Consider the following 19742-nt stretch of genomic DNA (forward strand, 5'->3'; position numbering starts at 1 on the left):
GAGGGAGAGGTTAAGAACTATATGAGGTCCTGAGATCAGCTGAGGGGCTAGTTTGGTCTGTAATCAGCCTTTTCTGAATTTTCCTTCAGAAAGAAAAGCCTACAGAATCATGGAACAGATGCTTCTGGAACTGGTGTGGAAAAGTTGCTTTGTGTTGCAAAAAAAGTGGAGCATGGCAACCACAAAAATCTGTCTCACATATCTTCATCTGCAGGCATGGTAACTGACCTACAGACCTTAACCCTAACACCTCTAAAATTCATCATCATGTTATACCAAGGCCATGGTCTGTGTAGATTGAAAGTGAAAGTCGCTCAGTTATGTCTGACTCTTTGTGATCCCAGGGATTATATAGTTCATGGAATTCTCTAGGCCAGAATATTGGAGTGGGTAGCCTTTCCCTTCTCCAGGGGCTTTTCCTAACCCAGGGATTGAATCCAGGTCTCCAGCATTGCAGGCAGATTCTTTACCAGATGAGCCACAGGGAAGCCCAAGAATACTGGAGTGGGGAGTGTATCCCTTCTCCAGTGGATTTTCCTGACCCAGGAATCAAACCGGTGTCTCCTGCATTGCAGGTGGATTTTTTTTTTTTTTATTAACTGAGCTATCAGGAAGGCCCTTGTATAGATTACTCCCAATTACTGAATATGCTACTGATAAGATAGACACATTCCTATGAGACTCCTACAACAGCCAGTGTTGGCTTGGGGACTCCTTGGCAGCCTTAGCAACCTCTCTTAGAAGTACACTTTGGTCTCAGATGCTGGCCTCCACCATCCTTCCTCTGATCTCTATCTGGGACCAGATTTGCATCACAGTCTGACATCTCTCCCAGCTTCCTCTCATCCTTTCCTCTTTTTCCTCACAAGCATTCCCTTTAAGAATACAATGTATATGGAATTCCCTCTTGACATAGGCTTCTTGGAGGATCTAAACTAGTCCAGGCATTATATAATAGATTGTTGTTGTTCAGTCACCAAGTCGTCTCTGACTCTTTGCAATCCCATGGACTGCAGTACACCAGGCTTCCCTGTCCCTTACCAACTCCTGGAGTTTGCCCAAGTTTATGTCCATTGAACTGGAGATATTATAGGTACTAAGATGCAAAATATATGTATATTATCTGCACTCATTTTTAACACATATCTGCAAAATAAGAATTAATACACATTTTACAAGTGAAACGTGACATTTCAGAAGGTTAACCACTGCACACATTCACACAAGTAACAAGTGGCTGTGGGAAGACTCACATCTAAGTCTCTCTGGCATGCAATTATGTAGATCTTTCTATCTAAGCGCTGAGTCACTCTACTGAAATGAGAAATTATTACCTCCCCAGAAAATAATTTGGGACAAGTATGGATATTACTGGGACTTCCCTGGTGGCTCAGACGGTAAAGTGTCTGCCTACAATCCAGGAGACCAGGGTTCAATCCCTGGGTCAGGAAGAGTCAGACTTCTTCCACCATAAGAAAAAAATTAATATCCAGAATTAAAATGAGCTATTTTGAAAGATAGTGCATTCTTCATCACAGGAGATGTGAAAGTGTAGGCTGGATAAGTGAGTGGCAGGAAATTGGTAGGGAAACGTCAAGCATCAGCATGAGCTCTGAAGAATTAGGTTCTACATAGACTGTGAATGCTTACGTTGCTTGGTATTCACTCGAACCTTCACAGATTGAGTCCTTCATAGATACGAAGCTCCTCCAAAGTAAATGGAGTTTAATAATATATTCCTGGAAATTATCTCAAATGCCACAGAAATAGTTTCATATAGACTAATTTTTTCCCCTGGTATTTCTTCCCTGTTTCCAATAGCTATTAAAAAAGTATCAAGTGTATCTTTTTCTTCATACATCAATCTGAGAGAATTCCAGAGATTAGAAAGATCTTAGAAATCTGTTCAAATCCATTTCCTTTATAATCACTGAAGCTGACCAAGAGCCATCGAATCAAAGATTATTCTATTCTTTCAATTTAAAATTTTTGTTTTAGTTGTTTCTAAAAAGCAAGGTATAGAAATTTTAGACTGATATTTATGTCTCATTTTTCCCCAAAAAGGTAGGAATTTCCATGAAGTTACCTACCAGTCCCTAAACTAATTAATTGCATCCAAAGGCAGCGTTATCCTTAGAAGACCAATAATCATTTGTCCAGTAGACTCATTGAGACCAAGAATAATTTGCTCAAATTATTGCTAATTTGTCAAATCTTGGTAATTTGGAGTATTTGGGTGAGAACTAAACTCCTCATACTTCAGTTAATTACAGTATGCTGTATGTTACCATAAACTGTTCTTTTTTGTTTTGCCATTAAAAACTTCAGCAATGCTGTATACATATACACACATCATTCTATCCCATCAGAAACTGAAACAAACAAACAAAAAATTGAGAGAAAGGGAGGCACATCTAGTACAAGGTGAGTTCACATCCTTTGGGAGTCAAAGATATTTGTCACCTTAAAGGTATGATTTAGGCTAACAGAAATGGTATTAGAAGTCTGAATGAGAGAATAGCATTGGAACATGTATACTACCATATGTAAAATAGATGATCCAGTGCAAGTTTGATGCATGAAGCAGGGCACACAAAGCTGGTGCCCTGGGACAAGCCAGAGTTTGGGGTGGGGAGGGAGGTGGGAGAGGGGTTCAGGATGGTGGGACAAATGTGCACCCATGGCTGATTCATGTTGATGTATGGCAAAAAACATCACAATATTTTAAGGCAATTATCCTCCAATTAAAATAATTAATTAAAAATAAAAAAAAAACACTTAAAAATTTAAAAAAATGTATTGCTTAAATAAGTTTTTAAAACACTTTATAACTTATGTGCTTAGTATACACTATGTATTCATTTTGTTTTTCAGTTGCTATGTCATGTCCAACTCTGCAACCCCATGGATTGCAGCACTCCAGGCTTCCCTGTCCTTCATCAACTCCCTGAGTTTGCTCAAACTCATGTCCATTGAGTTCATGTGGCCATCCAACCATCTTATCCTCTTTCACCCCCTTCTCCTCCTGCCTTCAATCTTTCCCAGTATCAGGGTCTTTCCCAATGAGTAAAAGAGATTGTCACTAAATATAAAAATGCAACACACATCCTCTTATTTTGTTTCAAGTTCTGAAAAATGTTGACATTTAAAATGTTTGTTGTAAATAAGGAAGCTTCTACTGACAACAGGATATAATCTTAGCTTCCCAAACTTGAATCAGAGTTCATGGTCTGATATTTACCTAAAATCATATTCGTCATCTTAGCTGGTTTTTATTATATGTTGTCATGGCTTTTCTCTGTGATGATGGAGGCAATCCTAAATCAAAACAAACCTACTGCAGCATTCTGTCTCCCTGACACAGCAGAAGGGCTCCTCTGAGAGATTTAGATTATTCTGCATGTCTTGGTAATGTAACATTTTCATGGTAGCAAAGCCCTTTTAGAATCAGACAATATCTAGAATGCAGAGATGATAGAAAAGATCATTTAAAACTGCCAAATCAGTACTTCTATTTTGCTTTCTGAGAATCATTTTTCAAAAGAAATATTCAGTGATCGTGGTTTTCAAATATAGTAGATTTGTCATGTTTCTTGGATACAAATTTTGATAAGAAATTGAGGCATACCAAACTTAATATTTAACTTGCTGAGAAAATGCAAGACATGTGTTGGACATTCTATTAAAGGCAGACATTTTAAAAAGATCTTTAATTGTATAGTAATTTTCTGTAAGTTCTTAGAAAACCCAACCAAGGCCAAAATATTAGCTTTTATTTTTATTGTGTTCTGAAAATATTACATTAGCACTTCCTTGTATCTTCTAAACAGTTTTAAATAAAGTTATCTGAAAAAGTATCAAGACTCTCTAATGGCTGAAAACAGGAAAAATATCTTTTCCCAATCCTTCACACCTTTTTGTTTCTATGTCCTTTTCCATGTAAATTTAGATTGTCCATTCACAATGAGCTGATTATGGGAACTGGACTGATCCTCTGATTATGGGATTGGACAATGGAATGTGCAGGCTGAAGTGCAATTGGGCTTATTCTCACCCTTCAGTCACATGGCAAATGAGCTCATATCTAGGCTAGCCTGCTGGTCTCTGATAGAAGATGAGGGCCATGTGGAACAGAGCCAAGGTGTACCAGTATATATCAACCAGTCCACAGAAGCATGAGCAAGCCCAGTCCAGATCAACAGAAACACATATGAGCTTTCACCTAACATTATATTCTACTTTGATCTATCATATTTATGACAGATAAAGCTATGTCAGGCATGATGGTCAATAATGTGAATAATAATGCTACATATATTATACACATATTTCAGTTCAGTTCAGTTCAGTCACTCAGTCGTGTCCTACTCTTTGTGACCCCATGAACCACAGCACTCCAGGCCTCCCTGCCCATCACCAACTCCCGGAGCCAACCAAATCCATGTCCATTGAGTCGGTGATGCCATCCAACCATCTCATCCTCTGTCATCCCCTTCTCCTCCTGCCCTCAATCTTTCCCAGCATCAGGGTCTTTTCAAATGAATTAGCTCTTTGCATCAGGTGGCCAAAGTACTGGAGTTACAGCTTCAACATCAGTCCTTCCAATGAACAGCCAGGACTGATCTCCTTTAGGATGGATTGGTTGGATCTCCTTGCAGTCCAAGGGACTCTCAAGTCTTCTCCAATGCCACAATTCAAAAGCATCAATTCTTTGCTGCTCAGCTTTCTTTATAGTCCAACTCTCACATCCATACATGATCACTGGAAAAACCATAGCCTTGACTAGATGGACCTTTGTTGGCAAAGTAATGTCTCTCTGCTTTTTAATATGCTGTCTAGGTTGGTCATAACTTTCCTTCCAAAGAGTAAGCGTCTTTTAATTTCATGGCTGCAATTACCATCTGCAGTGATTTTGGAGCCCCAAAAAATAAAGTCTGACACTGTTTCCACTGTTTCCCCATCTATTTGCCATGAAGTGATGGGACCGGATGCCATGATCTAAATTTTCCGAATGTTGACATATTTGGGAAGGACTAAAAATAATTTCAAGTGACAAATCAGAATTAAATATATCTCAAGAGTGAGAAGGAGCTATAACACCAAATAGGGATAAATGTTTTCCTCGAGAGAAGGGAGCAGCCTTGTTGGCATGACAGAATGAAATACTCTCATAAAGACTAAAGGAAACAGTGGCATTGAAATGAGCCTTGAGAGAAGTCCAAAGCCAAACCATATGTTTCAAGTTAGCATTAGACATTTATCTGGAGAGTGTAGCAAATAGCAAAATAGGTCTGGTCTCTGTCTAGACTAGATTAATCCATAGTAATTATTACATACTGAATTGAATATTTTATATTCAATTAGAAGACTGATTCAATTGGAAACAGTGTGGAGGTTAGGTATAAAATTTTGGAGAGCCAAGCTGAAACTTCTGGCATAACTTATATTTTTGTGGCCTAAAGAAAGTCATTTAATCTCTCCAGTGTATTAACTGGGAAATGGATAATAACCCTCTGATTGATTGCTAAACATGCAATGATTTCATCACTTTGGCCACAGTCCTGGCCCTAAAATCATAAAGTTGATGACAGTAGATGATATTTTCTCTCAAATTTAGAGAAACATAAAAGTCAGCATCCCTTCTTTGCTTGACTAAGTCAACCAAACAGGACACAAAGAAAACTAGTTGTAGCATTGTAGATGACAAAAAGAAAGGGAGAATCATTGCCTTGCAGTATGCTTGCTGAGAGGCAGGAATCAATCAGCTTAATTTCCTATTGCTATCCAAGAAGAATGCTGTTAAATATTTTTTGGGAAAGCCAGAGGGCGACCTTGACTTCTCATCTAGGGAATCTGAAGGAGGCAGGCTGGTTAGAGCAGCACTGAAGAAGGATTCTTTACCAGCTGGGCCAAGAATACTGGAATGGGTAGTCTATCCCTTCTCCAGCAGATCTTCCTGACCCAGGAATTGAACCCTGTTCTCTTGCATTCAGGCGGATTCTTTACCAGATGAACTACCACGGAAGCCCAGGACAGCCTGCAATAGTACCTAAAAGAGGGGACACTGATAGAACAACCAACAAGAATGTGCTGTCCTCTGGTGAAGCAGACATGTGTGAGGCATCATAAGAGGCTGTGAGGTGGGGAGCAGGCAGTAAGTATGGGAATTCTCGGATATCAGCTGGAATACAAGGATCTCACAGAGAGGACAGCAAAAATCTGACAATTCTTCCTTCCCAATCTCCCTACCTGGTGTCAGGCTGACCCTGTTGTTATAGAATACACTTTGAAATGGATGTAGGATTGACTTCGATTTAGACTGGACTTGGATTTTTTTATCTGAAAGTGAATCTTAATTACTAGCATGGTACTGCTGATTCACCAAAATGCAGCTGGAGAGTTACAGTACCTGTGTAATAATCCCTAAAGGCGTAGGAGAGGGAGACTTTAGAGAGCATGGACAAAAGAAATAATTGGGGAAAAAAGAAATGTTTTAAATCGTCATGGTGATTTATTGAGCTAAGCTTGTTCATTATGCTGTTATTTTCTACAAAGAAGTAATGAGCTATTAGTTGTTAAATCATTTAAAACAGTATAGGCATAGAGTATTGTTTTTGTTTTTGATACAGTAAGGACTTAATACATGTTAGCTTTTATAATTATTTATTTGAATAAAAATATCAAATTTCAATGTGATTCAAAATAGAAAGGGCTGTACTGAATAGTCACAATGGAAAATTACAAAGGAAAAGACCAGAGAGTCATGTGTCAAGCATCATTCTGAACCTGAATAGAAGATTCTTTTTTGGGGTCTTTAATTCCAAGATTCTATTATTTTAAGCTTGAATTATTTCTCCATATGGGAAAAAAGCAGCTTTTTTTTTTTACTTTTTACAAAATTAAACAGACAATATAACTCTTCCTCTATTTTTAAATATAAAGAAACATAGATTATTTCTTTTTATTCTCTAAGAGCATCCACTGTTAAATCAATATCATTCATCCTTTTCATATGGAGTATTAGCTCCTTTTATCAGGCACATGTTGTAAAAACTTGCCTGTCAGTATTCATTCTTTGATGGCTCTTTCTTCATTTTTGAAAATGATACTGACATGAAATGAGTGAAACATCATGATAGTATAGCTAGAACTGTCCTGGCAAGGGACTAAGCTTTTATATAACAATAACTTGCTTTCCTTTGTGCTAACTTATTTTGAGGTTTTGTATAAAGGATTTTAATAACAACAAAACAGAACAGAGGTTAAGCAAAGAGCCTTTCACTTTTTTAAGCACCTGTCATTTTCAGAAATACACATATATATACACAAATACACACTTATATTTGTGTGTGTGTGTGTGCGTGTATATAAAAATCGCATGACTCAGAGACCTATATCTCCTTTCAAATTTTAAGGGGACTAGTTTTGTACTTACATCTTGGTTGGTCATCTCCCAGTAGGGTCTTTCTCCATAAGATACAACCTCCCACATCACGATTCCATAGCTCCAGACATCACTCGCAGAAGTAAACTTTCGAAAAGCAATAGCTTCTGGGGCAGTCCATCTGATTGGAATTTTGCCTCCCTAAAATTGAAAAAGAATAAAAAAAATGCCCACATACTTCAAATGTATCTAAGGATACTTCTGCCTTACTGAAAAGATGTAGAAAGAGATGTAGCATTTTTAAGTGAATCTGTTTGACAGCATGCAGTCTCCTTTCACATATCTCAAGCCCATAAGCACTTGTAGACTGACTACTAATTGGCTGTCCAGAAGCCTTCTAGTTTAAATTCTGTCTGACTGCTGGAACACATACAAGACCCACATCTCAATTACAGTATCAGGATGGCAACTTTAAGTGGGGAAAGCAGGCAGTAAGGCAAATCAATAAGGTATACTTTCATGACTTGCTAACAGAAAGTAAAGAACTCAAATTCCCAGAGTATCACTTTTTCCTTTAATATAGGGATTGTAAATAGAAATTCTTGATTGCTGAATGCAATCCTGAGAAGTTTCAAAGTTAATAAGACAAGCATGAAAATCAGATATATTAAGAAAAAAAAAAAAACTTGGTTATACTTTCTCCTGACACTGTGCAATTTATTTTAGACTTGATTTCTCTTATTTTTTATTGTCATACTTCTGTGTGTATTTGATCAAACTGACTATTTTTAAAAGTAAAAGGCACGTATCTAAATTAGAGTCAACCAAATTAAAAATTATTAAAATTAGATTATGGGGGAACACTCACAAGGTTATCAAGTTTGGGTTTTTACATGATAAAAACTATGATTTGGTAAGTTTTCTCTTAGTTTACAAAATAGACAATTTTATATCTCACCCATTTCAGTGTAAACTCTTTTCTCTTAAGTTTTCAAAGAAGGAAAATCCATGCAACAAATATGTCATCTATAAGCAAATACACCTTAAAATAGAGACTGAGAGAGAGAAAAATGTGGGTTTTAAATATTTTCTTGGAAGAAACTAAAATATGTATTCCTGTTTTGCAGGAAGAAAAAAATTTAATTTACCTACTAAAAAAAAATGGGACTTAAATTGCTCTTTATGAACCAAAGCTTCAAGACATATGAAGAAATAACAACTTCATGTAATGATTGAAATTTCTGTGAGTTGACATTAATTTGAATTATTCAAGCTAATTTTGAATTATTTGCTCCTTAGAAACATGATAATACCACTTTAAGAAGACTCTCCTGAAACATACTTTTGTTAATTAAATATTCACAGGCAAGATCACATCATTAGGCCAACTAGGTGGCATTTGGGATGGCCTATATTACTATTATTTTATTATATGTATTTATTATATAATATGTGTATACATACACATATGTATACATAATAATATATGTGTTAACATATATAATAATATATGTATACATAAATAGTTGTTCAGTCGCGTCTGACTCGTTGCGACCCCATGTGGTATAGCAGCCCACCACGCTCCTCCGTCCATGGAATTCTCCAGGCAAGAATACTAGAGTGGGTTGCCATTCTCCAAGGGATCTTCCTGATCCAGGGATTGAACCCAGGTCTGCATGGCAGCCAGATTATTTACCTTCTGAGCCACAGGGAAGCCCTTATGATTTCTCTTCAAACTGCAATTTGTCGATTATTTTAAACTTCAGCCTGGAAGTTTTCTCCTGGTCCTCTGACCATCATATCGTATATCAGTATTATCTGAAGTTCCCTCACTGACTCATCTCTCAGTATATGGATTTTCCACAAAGTGCAACCATACCCCATTTCGAGGAGTAAATCTTGAGGGCCTCATCTTTGGCTTCCTTCCCCCTCCTTCTCCACTAGCATAACACATTTACACAGATCTTGACAAATTCACTTTATACGTTTATTAATAACTAAGACACCAACCAACCATACTGGGAACAGATTTTTCTATAAACTCAGTCTTGTTTAGGCCAAGTTTATTAAGTGTAACTCTAATCCCAAGAGAATCCCTACTTGAGGTTTCAGTTAACAGAAATAATGACAATAATAATTAGGTCTAGAAGACAGGAAAATCCCACCAATTAATTTATTGATTTATTAGGCTGACCAATGGAAAGTTTTGTTTGCTTAGGTAAGTTACTCTTGATCTTCAGCATAGTGAAATCCTAATGATCCATAAATCACAACACAATGAAAAAAAAACAGCCTTATAATCTAAAATAGACTAAAACAAGTAATTTTAAAACATTGAATTAAATTAGAAAATGTTCACATTTAGCGTAAGTGATGTCAAAAGTATTCTGTATTGAAACAAAAGTTAACAACATTGTATATATAGTGAAAAAGATATAATGATAAATTCCTGCCTTCGTAAGACGTTTAAACATTGAGGATGTTTTGATGACCTTCAAAAGATTTAGAACAAGTTTAGTTTATTATAAGGCATTAAAACTCAAGAAATGCAGTACATAGACTGCCCAGGAAATTCTGTTCCATCATTACCCAGAGTTTTCTACAGAAAGAACTGTCAATTGTATTACAATGATTCAGGAAGCAATTACTTTGCTGGAAAAGGGTGTTGATTTATGCTCATTTTGACAATATGATTTAGTGACCAATTTTCCATAGAAGCCAGCTTAACAGTTTACATGGTATAAAAGAAAAGCAATTAGGCATTAAAATACTTCCAGTAAATCAAAACTTTCTGAAGGAATAGCTCTTTTATTCCCTATCATATGAATATTTAGAATTTTATATTCTAAATATAATATTTATATTTAGATATTTAGATATTTCCGTACTTGTTTTATACATGAACAAGTATATATATATATATATATATATATATATATATATATATATACATGAACCCTATATATAGGGTTTATGCTAAAGGACTGATGTTGAAACTGAAACTCCAATACTTTGGCCACCTCATGTGAAAAGTTGATGCACTGGAAAAGACCCTGATGCTGGGAGGGATTGGGGGCAGGAGGAGAAGGGGATGACAGAGGATGAGATGGTTGGATGGCATCACTGACTCGATGGACATGAGTTTGGGTGAACTCCGGGAGATGGTGATGGACAGGGAGGCCTGGTGTGCTGTGATTCACGGGGTCACAAAGAGTCGGACACGACAGAGCGACTGAACTGACTGACTGACTGAAATGCTATACATGTTTATATATTCACATACAAAGCATATTAATATATTCAGATACATAATATGAGCACATATTACATGCATACATATATTATATGTTAATATATGTATATATTTATTACTTTTAATACAGGACATTCTTTAACTTTTACATTTAATACTGTATATGATTTTTATCAGTTGTATCCACTCTGAACCCAAACTTTTTATTTTCAGTATCTGTAGAAAAAAAATAAACAGTTAAGACTCATTACGTGAATACTTAGCTTATCTAAGTTTAATATTTGAATTTTCTGACATCTAACAAGGAAATTATTTGGACTTTTTTAGCCACCCTCTCTGTTTCCTCCCTCTTTCTTCCTATATTGGAGGAACTTCTTTTTCTTTTTAAAATCTTTAAATATTCAATGTCTCCAGCGTAGTATTTCAGAAGGCATTCTGTTAGATCTTACCCTTGTGGTGTAGGCTGCCTCAGGATCATCTTCCAGTACCCTGGAAAGCCCAAAGTCAGACACTTTGCACACAAGGTTACTGTTGATTAAGATGTTTCTGGCAGCAAGGTCTCTATGCACGTAGCCCATGTCGGAAAGGTATTTCATTCCTGCAGCGATGCCTCTCAGCATGCCAACCAGCTGGATCACAGTGAACTGCCCGTCATTTTTCTGTAAAGATTATACAGAAATATTAGTCCTGCAACACCTATCACTGGATCTTCCTTCAATCCTTAAATTAATACATACTACTACCAAATTCACATTGCAATTTCTATCTGAAGGAGAATGGAAAAAAATTAAGCAATAGACAGTAAACCTGATAACTGTATCAGTTACCAAGTGTATACAAAGTGTCCTCTACTCAGTGAAAGCAGATGAAGGCTTTGAAAACCCTCGACCAAAATCTTATGTATTGCTGCTCTTTTCTGCTTTGTAATTCCTTTCTTAGTCATCAGAAGAGTGTTTTCATCACTCCAATTTAGTGCCTGCCTTGGGTTAACACTGCATATTTTAGAAGTGATTTAAAAGAAGCTGTTTGGATAGGCATATTGGGGTAAAGAAGTGGCCAGAGGAAATAAGTGAGATTCTGCAGTAGCAGATGAGGGAGGGAGGGACTGAGCAATGACCAGGAGAATGTTAGTATTTCTGGGAGGCTTGCGGGCACTGGATTTGGTGTAGACACACCGAATAAGGCTCAACTGATGCTTATTTTGAAATAAAGGAATGATGTGACCTTACGGGGCTGATAAATAAACGTACAAGAAATTTGGCAGCAGAGTCTGGTAGAGGCAGGAGACTGGAAGGGAAATTTGCCTTACCATTGGACCCCTGTCATATTCTTAGGATGGTAACTAATGCCACTGCTGCTTCACTTTTCTAATCAATGACAGCTGTTGCCATTTGAGGGTGAAAGGTTGCCAGTCTACAGGTTTAATCAGGCCTGCAAACATGTTACATTGTTCAGCACATACTATTTACTAATAAAATGAGTAGCCAAAGTTTAACATTTGGAAAGTTGCGTAGTAAATTATTTTCCTAAAACCCAAAAGATCTAACAACATTGACTACCATCTATTATCACATAATGATTCTTCAAATACAGAAGTACAAGTAGTGGCTGGCCCTCAGGGGAGTTATGAGTCTGTTTGACTCTTTCATTAGTATATGATTTTCACGGATTTTATAGACATTTTCCCTGTTCTGCCTGATATTACGTATTTTGAGAAATTTAAATACTTATATTCTTTAAAAATTTTTTTTCATTGTAATTTATTTACAATCTTGTGTTAGTTTCAGGTGTAAAGTGAACCAGTTATACATATACATATATCTACCCTTTTTTAGATTCTTTTCCCAATAGGCAATTACAGAGTATGAGTAGAGTTTTCTTTCTATACAGTAGATATTCATTAGTTATCTATTTTATATATAATAGCATCTATATCATCAATTTCAATCTGCAAATGTATCTCCCTTTTCCCCCACTGGTGACCATAAGTTTGTTTTCTACATCTGTGACACTATTTCTGTTTTGTAAACAAGCTCATTTATACCATTTTTTATATTGCACATATAAGCAATACCATATAATATTTGTATTTCTCTGTCTAACTTACTTTACAGAGAGTTAAATACTTATAAAAAATTCTCTTTTTCTCCTTTCCTTCATTCCTATCCACCTTCCTTCCTTTCCTCCTTTATTTTTTTGGGGGGAGACACATTAACATACATTAAATAAAACCCTAGAGACATGTAATTTGCATTTGTATAAGTTTCAAGCCAATTTTCAAGCCAAAGTTAATTTTTGTAGTACAATTATCCTGACTCCAGATATTTCTATTTAAAATTTAGCTTTAAATTTTAAATAGAAATATTCTATTTCTATTTCTCCTTCAACATCACAGTCAGTATATAAATAACACTTTCAATGGTTGCATTTATATAAAATCTTACCTTTAAAAATGTATCTAAAGAGCCATTTTCCATATACTCTGTCACGATCATCACTGGTTTACCTGAAAAGAGCACAGTGGTATAAACTGCTGCTTTTTTATTTTGTAGTCTTATCTAGGAAAAGTATGCATACTAAGTCGCTTTTGTCATGTCCAGCTTTTGCATGCCTATAGCCCACCAGGCTCCTCTCTCCATGAGATTCTCCAAGCAAGAATACTGGACTGGATTGCCATGCCCTCTTCCAAGGGATCTTCCTGACTCAGGGATCAAACCTACATCTTTTGTGTCCACCGGAGTTGGTAGGCAAGTTCTTTATCAGTAGTGCCATCTTTACCTGGAAGTTTTTATTTTTGTGTGCAAATTTTATATATATACATATAAAACATTATATACATATATAATGTTTTATATGTATATATATAAACAGTCCTCTTTGAGTAGCAAGTAAATTCCTGGCATGATGATATCTTAGTATATGCTAAATGCGGTCAGAGAGAAGACAGTATCACAAGAATGATAAAGATTGATATTTAAGATGAAAAAAATTTCAATATCAAAGTCCATTTGTGTAGAAAATGAGTTTAAGGATGAATTTCATTTTAATAGAGGTAATGATATGAAATGTCAAATAATAATATCCAGGAAACACATTCACCTTTCTCACAAGTTAATTAAGTTGCTCAGTCGTGTCCGACTCTTTGCGACCCCATGACCTGCAGCATGCCAAGTCTCCCTGTCCATCACCAACTCCCGGAGTTTACCCAAACTCATGTCCAATGAGTTGGTGATGCCATCCAACCATCTCATCCTTTTTTGTCCTCTTCTCCTCCTGCCTTCAATATTTCCCAACATCAGGGTCTTTTCAAATGAGGCAGCTCTTTGCATGAGGTGGACAAAGTATTGCAGTTTCAATTTCAACATCAGTCCTTCCAATGAACACCCAGAACTGATCTCCTTTAGGATGGACTGGTTGGATCTCCTTGCGGTCGAAGGGACTCTCAAGAGTCGTCTCCAACACCACAGTTCAAAAGCATCAATTCTTTGGTGCTCAGCTTTCTTTATAGTCCAACTCTCACATCCATACATGACTACTGGAAAAACCATAGCCTTGACTAGACAGACCTTTGTTGACAAAAGTTATGTCTCTGCTTTTCAATATGCTGTCTAGATTGGTCATAACTTTCCTTCCAAGGAGTGCCTTTTAATTTCATGGCTGCAATCACCATCTGTAGTGATTTTGCAGCCACAAAAATAAAATCAGCCACTGTTTATCCATCTATTTGCCATAAAGTGATGGGACCGGATGCCATGACCTTCGTTTTCTGAATGTTGAGCTTTAAGCCAACTTTTTCACTCTCCTCTTTCACCTTCATCAAGATGTGATTTAGTTCTTCTTCACTTTCTGTCATAAGGGTGGTGTCATCTGCATACCTGAGGTTATTGATATTTCTCCCAGCAATCTTGATTCCAGCCTGTGCTTCCTCCAGCCCAGCATTTCTCATGATGTACTCTGCATATAAGTTAAATAAGCAGAGTGACTATAGACAGCCTTGACGTACTCTTTTTCCTATTTGGAACCAGTCTGTTGTTCCATGTCCAGTTCTAACTATTGCTTCCTGACCTGCATGCAGATTTCTCAAGAGGCAGGTTAGGTGGTCTGGTATTCCCATCTCTTTCAGAATTTTCCACAGTTTGTTGTGATCCACACAGTCAAAGGCTTTGGCATGGTCAATAAAGCAGAAATAGATATTTTTCTGGAACTCTCTTGCTTTTTTGATGATCCATCAGATGTTGGCAATTTGGAACCAGTCTGCTGTTCCATGTCCAGTTCTAACTGTTGCTTCCTGACCTGCATACAGGTTTCTCAAGAGTTCTAAATAAAAACTTTCATCCAGTCTAACAGCCCTACTGATGATCCCTAGAATATATGTTGCATTTTCCCAAATTTATTTCCATATTCTTGTAATACTTTTACTTTTGGCTACCTCTCTTTTCCCTCTAGGCCACATAGCTACAATCTCTATCAATCCAAATTTTTCCATCCCTCAAAACCCTGTTCTAGTTCCTCTTGCTATCTGGAAACATCTCTTGTAATCATTGTTCTGATGGATGAGGTCCTCCTCTTTTCACATCTGATATAAAACTGTAGCTGGACAGACTCTGAAGCCACACTGCTTGGCTTTATATCCTAGATTAAACAACTACTATCATATGATCTTAAGCAAATCAATTCTCATCTGTGTACCTCTTTACCTCCAAAATGGGGACACTAATGGCACCTGCCTCACAGAGTTATTGTGAGTATCCCCTAAGTCATATTGCTATCCAATATGTGCCCATAACTTAGAATTTAAATTTACTGTATATCATTATTTTATAAACTTTATCAACTTTGTGCATAAATGTCATTGCTAGATGTAATTTGACCAAGAGAATAGATCACATTTTACCTTCATAAAATTATGGCATTTTGTGTGTAATATGTCTGTGATATAAGATGAAAAATATAAGATCAAAAATATTTGCTATATGAAAAAATACCTAAAACAAGGTTGTTAGTTTTATTACTCCACATTAACCTCACTATATTTTTTAAAATGCCCCTTTATTCTTTAGTAAATGTATACTACATACAATTTTAGTGCTAAATTATACTGAGGTAAGTGGAAAAAGATCTTATGGTATGTCTATTGGTTAATTTTTTATATAATAAGGGAAATGGTGGTGGTGGTGGTTTAGTCGCTAAGTCATGTCCAACTCTTGCGACGCTATGGACTGTAGTCCACCAGGCTCCTCTGTCCATGAGATTTTCTAGGCAAGAGTACTGGAGCGGAGAAGGCAATGGCACCCACTCCAGTACTCTTGCCTGGAAAATCCATGGACAGAGGACCCTGGTAGGCTGCAGTCCGTGGGGTCGCTAAGAGTCGGACACGACTGAGCGACTTCACTTTCACTTTTCACTTTCATGCATTGGAAAAGGAAATGGCAACCCACTCCAGTACTCTACCCTGGAAAATCTCATGGACAGAGGAGCCTGGTGGTGGGCTGCAGTCCATGGAGTCACAAAGAGTCGGACAAGACTGAATCGACTTAGCAGCAATAGCAGTGGATTGCCATTTCCTTCTCCAGGGGATCTTCCCAACCTAGGAATGGAACCCAGGTCTCCTGCATTGCAGGCAGATTCTTTACCGAGTGAGCTATGAGAGAAGTCCACAATAAGGGAAATGAAGCCTATCAATTATGAAATGCACTATAATTAACTTAATGGCATTGTCCAGAAAGGTACCTGTATTTTACTTGAGAAGTGATTCATTCAGGTCATAGAATTAGAACTTTTAAATTTATTCAATCAACATTACCTTGAAGTGCAAACAGATATAAAAAGATAATTACATACAAAAAAGAAGCAACTAGGAAGAAAAAGGAGTTTTCATTCCAAAGTCACTTAAAACTCACTATTTAGTATAATATGGTGTATGTGCGTGTACTAAGTCACTTTAGTCGTATCTCACTTCTTGTGACACTATGGACTGTGGCCTGTAAGGCTCCTCTGTCCATGGGATTCTCCAGACAACGATACTGGAGTGGGTTGCTGTGCCCTCCTCCAGGGTATCTTCCCGACCTTGGAATCGAACATGTTTCTCCTGCATTGCAGGCGGTTTCTTTACCACTGAGCCACCAATAGTTCAGTCTAATTTCTTACTCAGATAATTATCTTCTGTTAAAACACTTCACAGTATTATTCTTTGAATGGAATGTGACAAGTAATACTATAAAGGCAGATTGATTTCTCTCCTCCTCTTTAAAGTTTGTAAAAGTTATAAAAAAAAGTTTGCCTAAAATAATTTATCATATATTTGTAGTATACCTGTTACGTAAAACATCCCATATGTAGAAAATATGCATTAGAGTTGTCATTTGACTTGAACTTTGAAAGTGTCACCATTGTAACAAAAGGTGACAAGGACTTCAGGAAGAAGAGGTAGCCTGTATCTTGTCATGAAAGAGCTTGTCAACTTCAAACACAGCTAGAGGCCTGGATTTTCCTTTTATAATTCAGGAAGTTACAGGACATGAGTTGGGGAACACTGATTTTTAAAATGACTGGAAATACAATACCAGGAAAAAAAAAAAGAGGGACTCATGTTGTATTTGTAAATGGCCATGGCAATAAACAAACAAACAAAAAAGATTATAAATGCCTTTTCTCCTTAGGATTACTGTAATCTAAGTTCATAAATTGAGATATGCTCCCAGATTCAGTTCACTTTAGTTTAAATTGCTCAGTCGTAACTGACTCTTTATGAGCCCATGGACCACAGCCCGCCAGGCCTCCCTGTCCATCACCAACTCCTGGAATCTACTCAAATTCATCTCCATTGAGTCGGTGACGCCATCCAACCATCTCATCCTCTGTCGTCCCCTTCTCCTCCTGCCTTCAATCTTTCCCAGCATCAGGGTCTTTTCAAATGAGTCAGTTTTTTGCTCCCAGATTAACTTCATTTTAAGGGCATTGCCACACCCATTCAATAGACCTCAGACAAACTACTAAATAGACCAAATTCTGCTTTTGGTCCTTTGGTCTCATTTTTATATCCTAGGGCTTATTTCTGACTATCATTAATGTTGAAACCCCTTTTCTTTCAAAAGTCCAGAACTAAATAATAACTGTTTTGGCACAGGGACCTACATGTCCAAAGTTCCACCAGCCACAATGCTGGAATATTGAAATGTCCTGCTATACGAGACATCACTCCTTCATCTGTCTGATTTCAGGAATTCAGAAGTACTCAGAGATGAAGCTGAGTAGGCATACAAAAGGGACATGCAGGTAACCCTGTCTTCAGCTTTTTATCAAGCAGTATGGAAGTATTTTTAAAAAATTATAGGTATTAGCACCAAAGAGTGTGTACTTACTGAACACCAGCTCTGAACAAACTAGAAAAAGGTCTACGTTTTCAGGAATCAGCCTGTGTTTCAGGAATCTGCCCTGTGAAGCTCTTTGTCTTTCATTTACAGAAATCTGCTGAGGGTGTTGTCAGAGTTTAACTGGAACTGGAAGAACTGAATTCCAGCAGATATTCAAGGGATATAGTTGAAACTTCCTTTCATCAGCACCTCTCAGTCCCTACCATGCGAGAAGAACCGAATTCCAGCAGATATCCAAGGGATGTAGTCAAAGCTTTCCTTCATCAGCACCTCAGTCCCTACCATGTGAGCAGATGCCTTGTCCATCAAAGTGAAGACTTTGTCAATATCTACCTTTACCTCCTCTACCCCAAGTCTTTTATGATTACAGTACCACCCCTATATTACTACAACACAAACTTCAGTTTCCTTCTGTTCTCTTTTTCTAGAATTTCTTCTTTGCATCTATCCTCTAATTTTTTAGACTCTCTTCTTACAGTTATGGGTTAGTGTAAATATTTATTATGGCTCTCCCAAGGTCTCCTGAGCAGGAGTTGGATAAATCTTTATGTAAAAAATCTCTTTCTTAGGCAAATTTGTTCCTTAAATTCAACCCAAGTTCACTGAGCTTAGATGAAAGAATTCACAATCTAAAGAGAATGAACTGATCATAAACCTTACTGTTATTAAATAGTATATATTTGGAAACAAAAAAATGGTTACTTTTTTAGGGAGTTAGGCACCTGGTTTCTATCCTATAAGGTTTTTCTGGGGTTCATCACCTAATTTTAAAAGTCAGATACATTATTTATGACGGTGTAGGTTGTATTTTCAATAGCAAAAGTGTTATTTGAAAAATATGATAGGGACCTAAAATGCCTCTCATATTTCAGAAAATGCTGCTGCTGCTGCTAAGTCACTTCAGTTGTGTCCAACTCTGTGTGACCCCATAGACAGCAGCCCACCAGGCTCCGCTGTCCCTGGGATTCTCCAGGCAAGAACACTGGAGTGGGTTGCCATTTCCTCCTCCAATGCATGAAAGTTAAAAGTGAAAGTGAAATCGCTCAGTCATGTCCGACTCTTCACGACCCCATGGACTGCAGCCTACCAGGCTCCACCGTCCATGGGATTCTCCAGGCAAGAGTACTGGAGTGGGTTGCCATTGCCTTCTCGGTCAGAAAATGGGGAAAAGCAATAAAAATGCATATTTGCAAATAAGCATGCCCTTCTTTTGTTGACAAGAATAAGAAAATTCATGAACAATCCGATTATTTTTTATATTTGAGCCATTTTAATGATAATTATATTTAGTTTGGCTTATGTTTTGTCTCAGTTCCTGCTAGCCTGCAAAGATGACATAGTAATAATTAATGTGGCTTACTCTAACCATTGTAAACTCAATAAAATGGTATAAATCATTTTCCATTATCCATTTGAAGTACAAAGAGTAGATTTGCCAATAATTTTGAAAGCATATTATAAAAAATCAATATAAAAAGAGCTCATAAAGCATGTTAAAACATGATTTTAATCTGAGAGTGGAGTTTTTATATTACTTTATGTTATTTACTAAGGACCCAGTTCAGGCAGAGTCTAAGCAGTAATAGAAACAGATTATTCGAGGAATTTGCCTAGGTCATATTTTATCATTTTGTATTGATAATCATAAAACAGCTATAGTTGATTGACTTATGGAGCATCCACTTCTTACAAGTCATGATATTAATTTTAACTGTCATCAAGATTGTGTAAC

At 36.9% G+C, this 19742-nt stretch overlaps 1 protein-coding gene across 9 annotated transcripts in view; it reads right to left on the reverse strand.

The window, feature by feature from the left end:
* The window catches only part of EPHA5 (EPH receptor A5), a 400766-nt gene that overhangs the window by 22027 nt on the left and 358997 nt on the right, over positions 1–19742 (reverse strand). For all 9 annotated transcript variants that reach the window (XM_027544624.1, XM_027544622.1, XM_027544620.1 and 6 more), the window contains 3 exons: positions 13082–13143; positions 11087–11296; positions 7436–7585 (listed from right to left, as the gene is read on the reverse strand). In XM_027544624.1, coding sequence (XP_027400425.1) covers positions 7436–7585; positions 11087–11296; positions 13082–13143 — 422 coding nt within the window. The remainder of the gene's footprint in view (positions 1–7435; positions 7586–11086; positions 11297–13081; positions 13144–19742) is intronic.

This window comes from Bos indicus x Bos taurus, chromosome 6 (assembly GCF_003369695.1).
Source record: "Bos indicus x Bos taurus breed Angus x Brahman F1 hybrid chromosome 6, Bos_hybrid_MaternalHap_v2.0, whole genome shotgun sequence".
Classification (NCBI taxonomy): domain Eukaryota; kingdom Metazoa; phylum Chordata; class Mammalia; order Artiodactyla; family Bovidae; genus Bos; species Bos indicus x Bos taurus.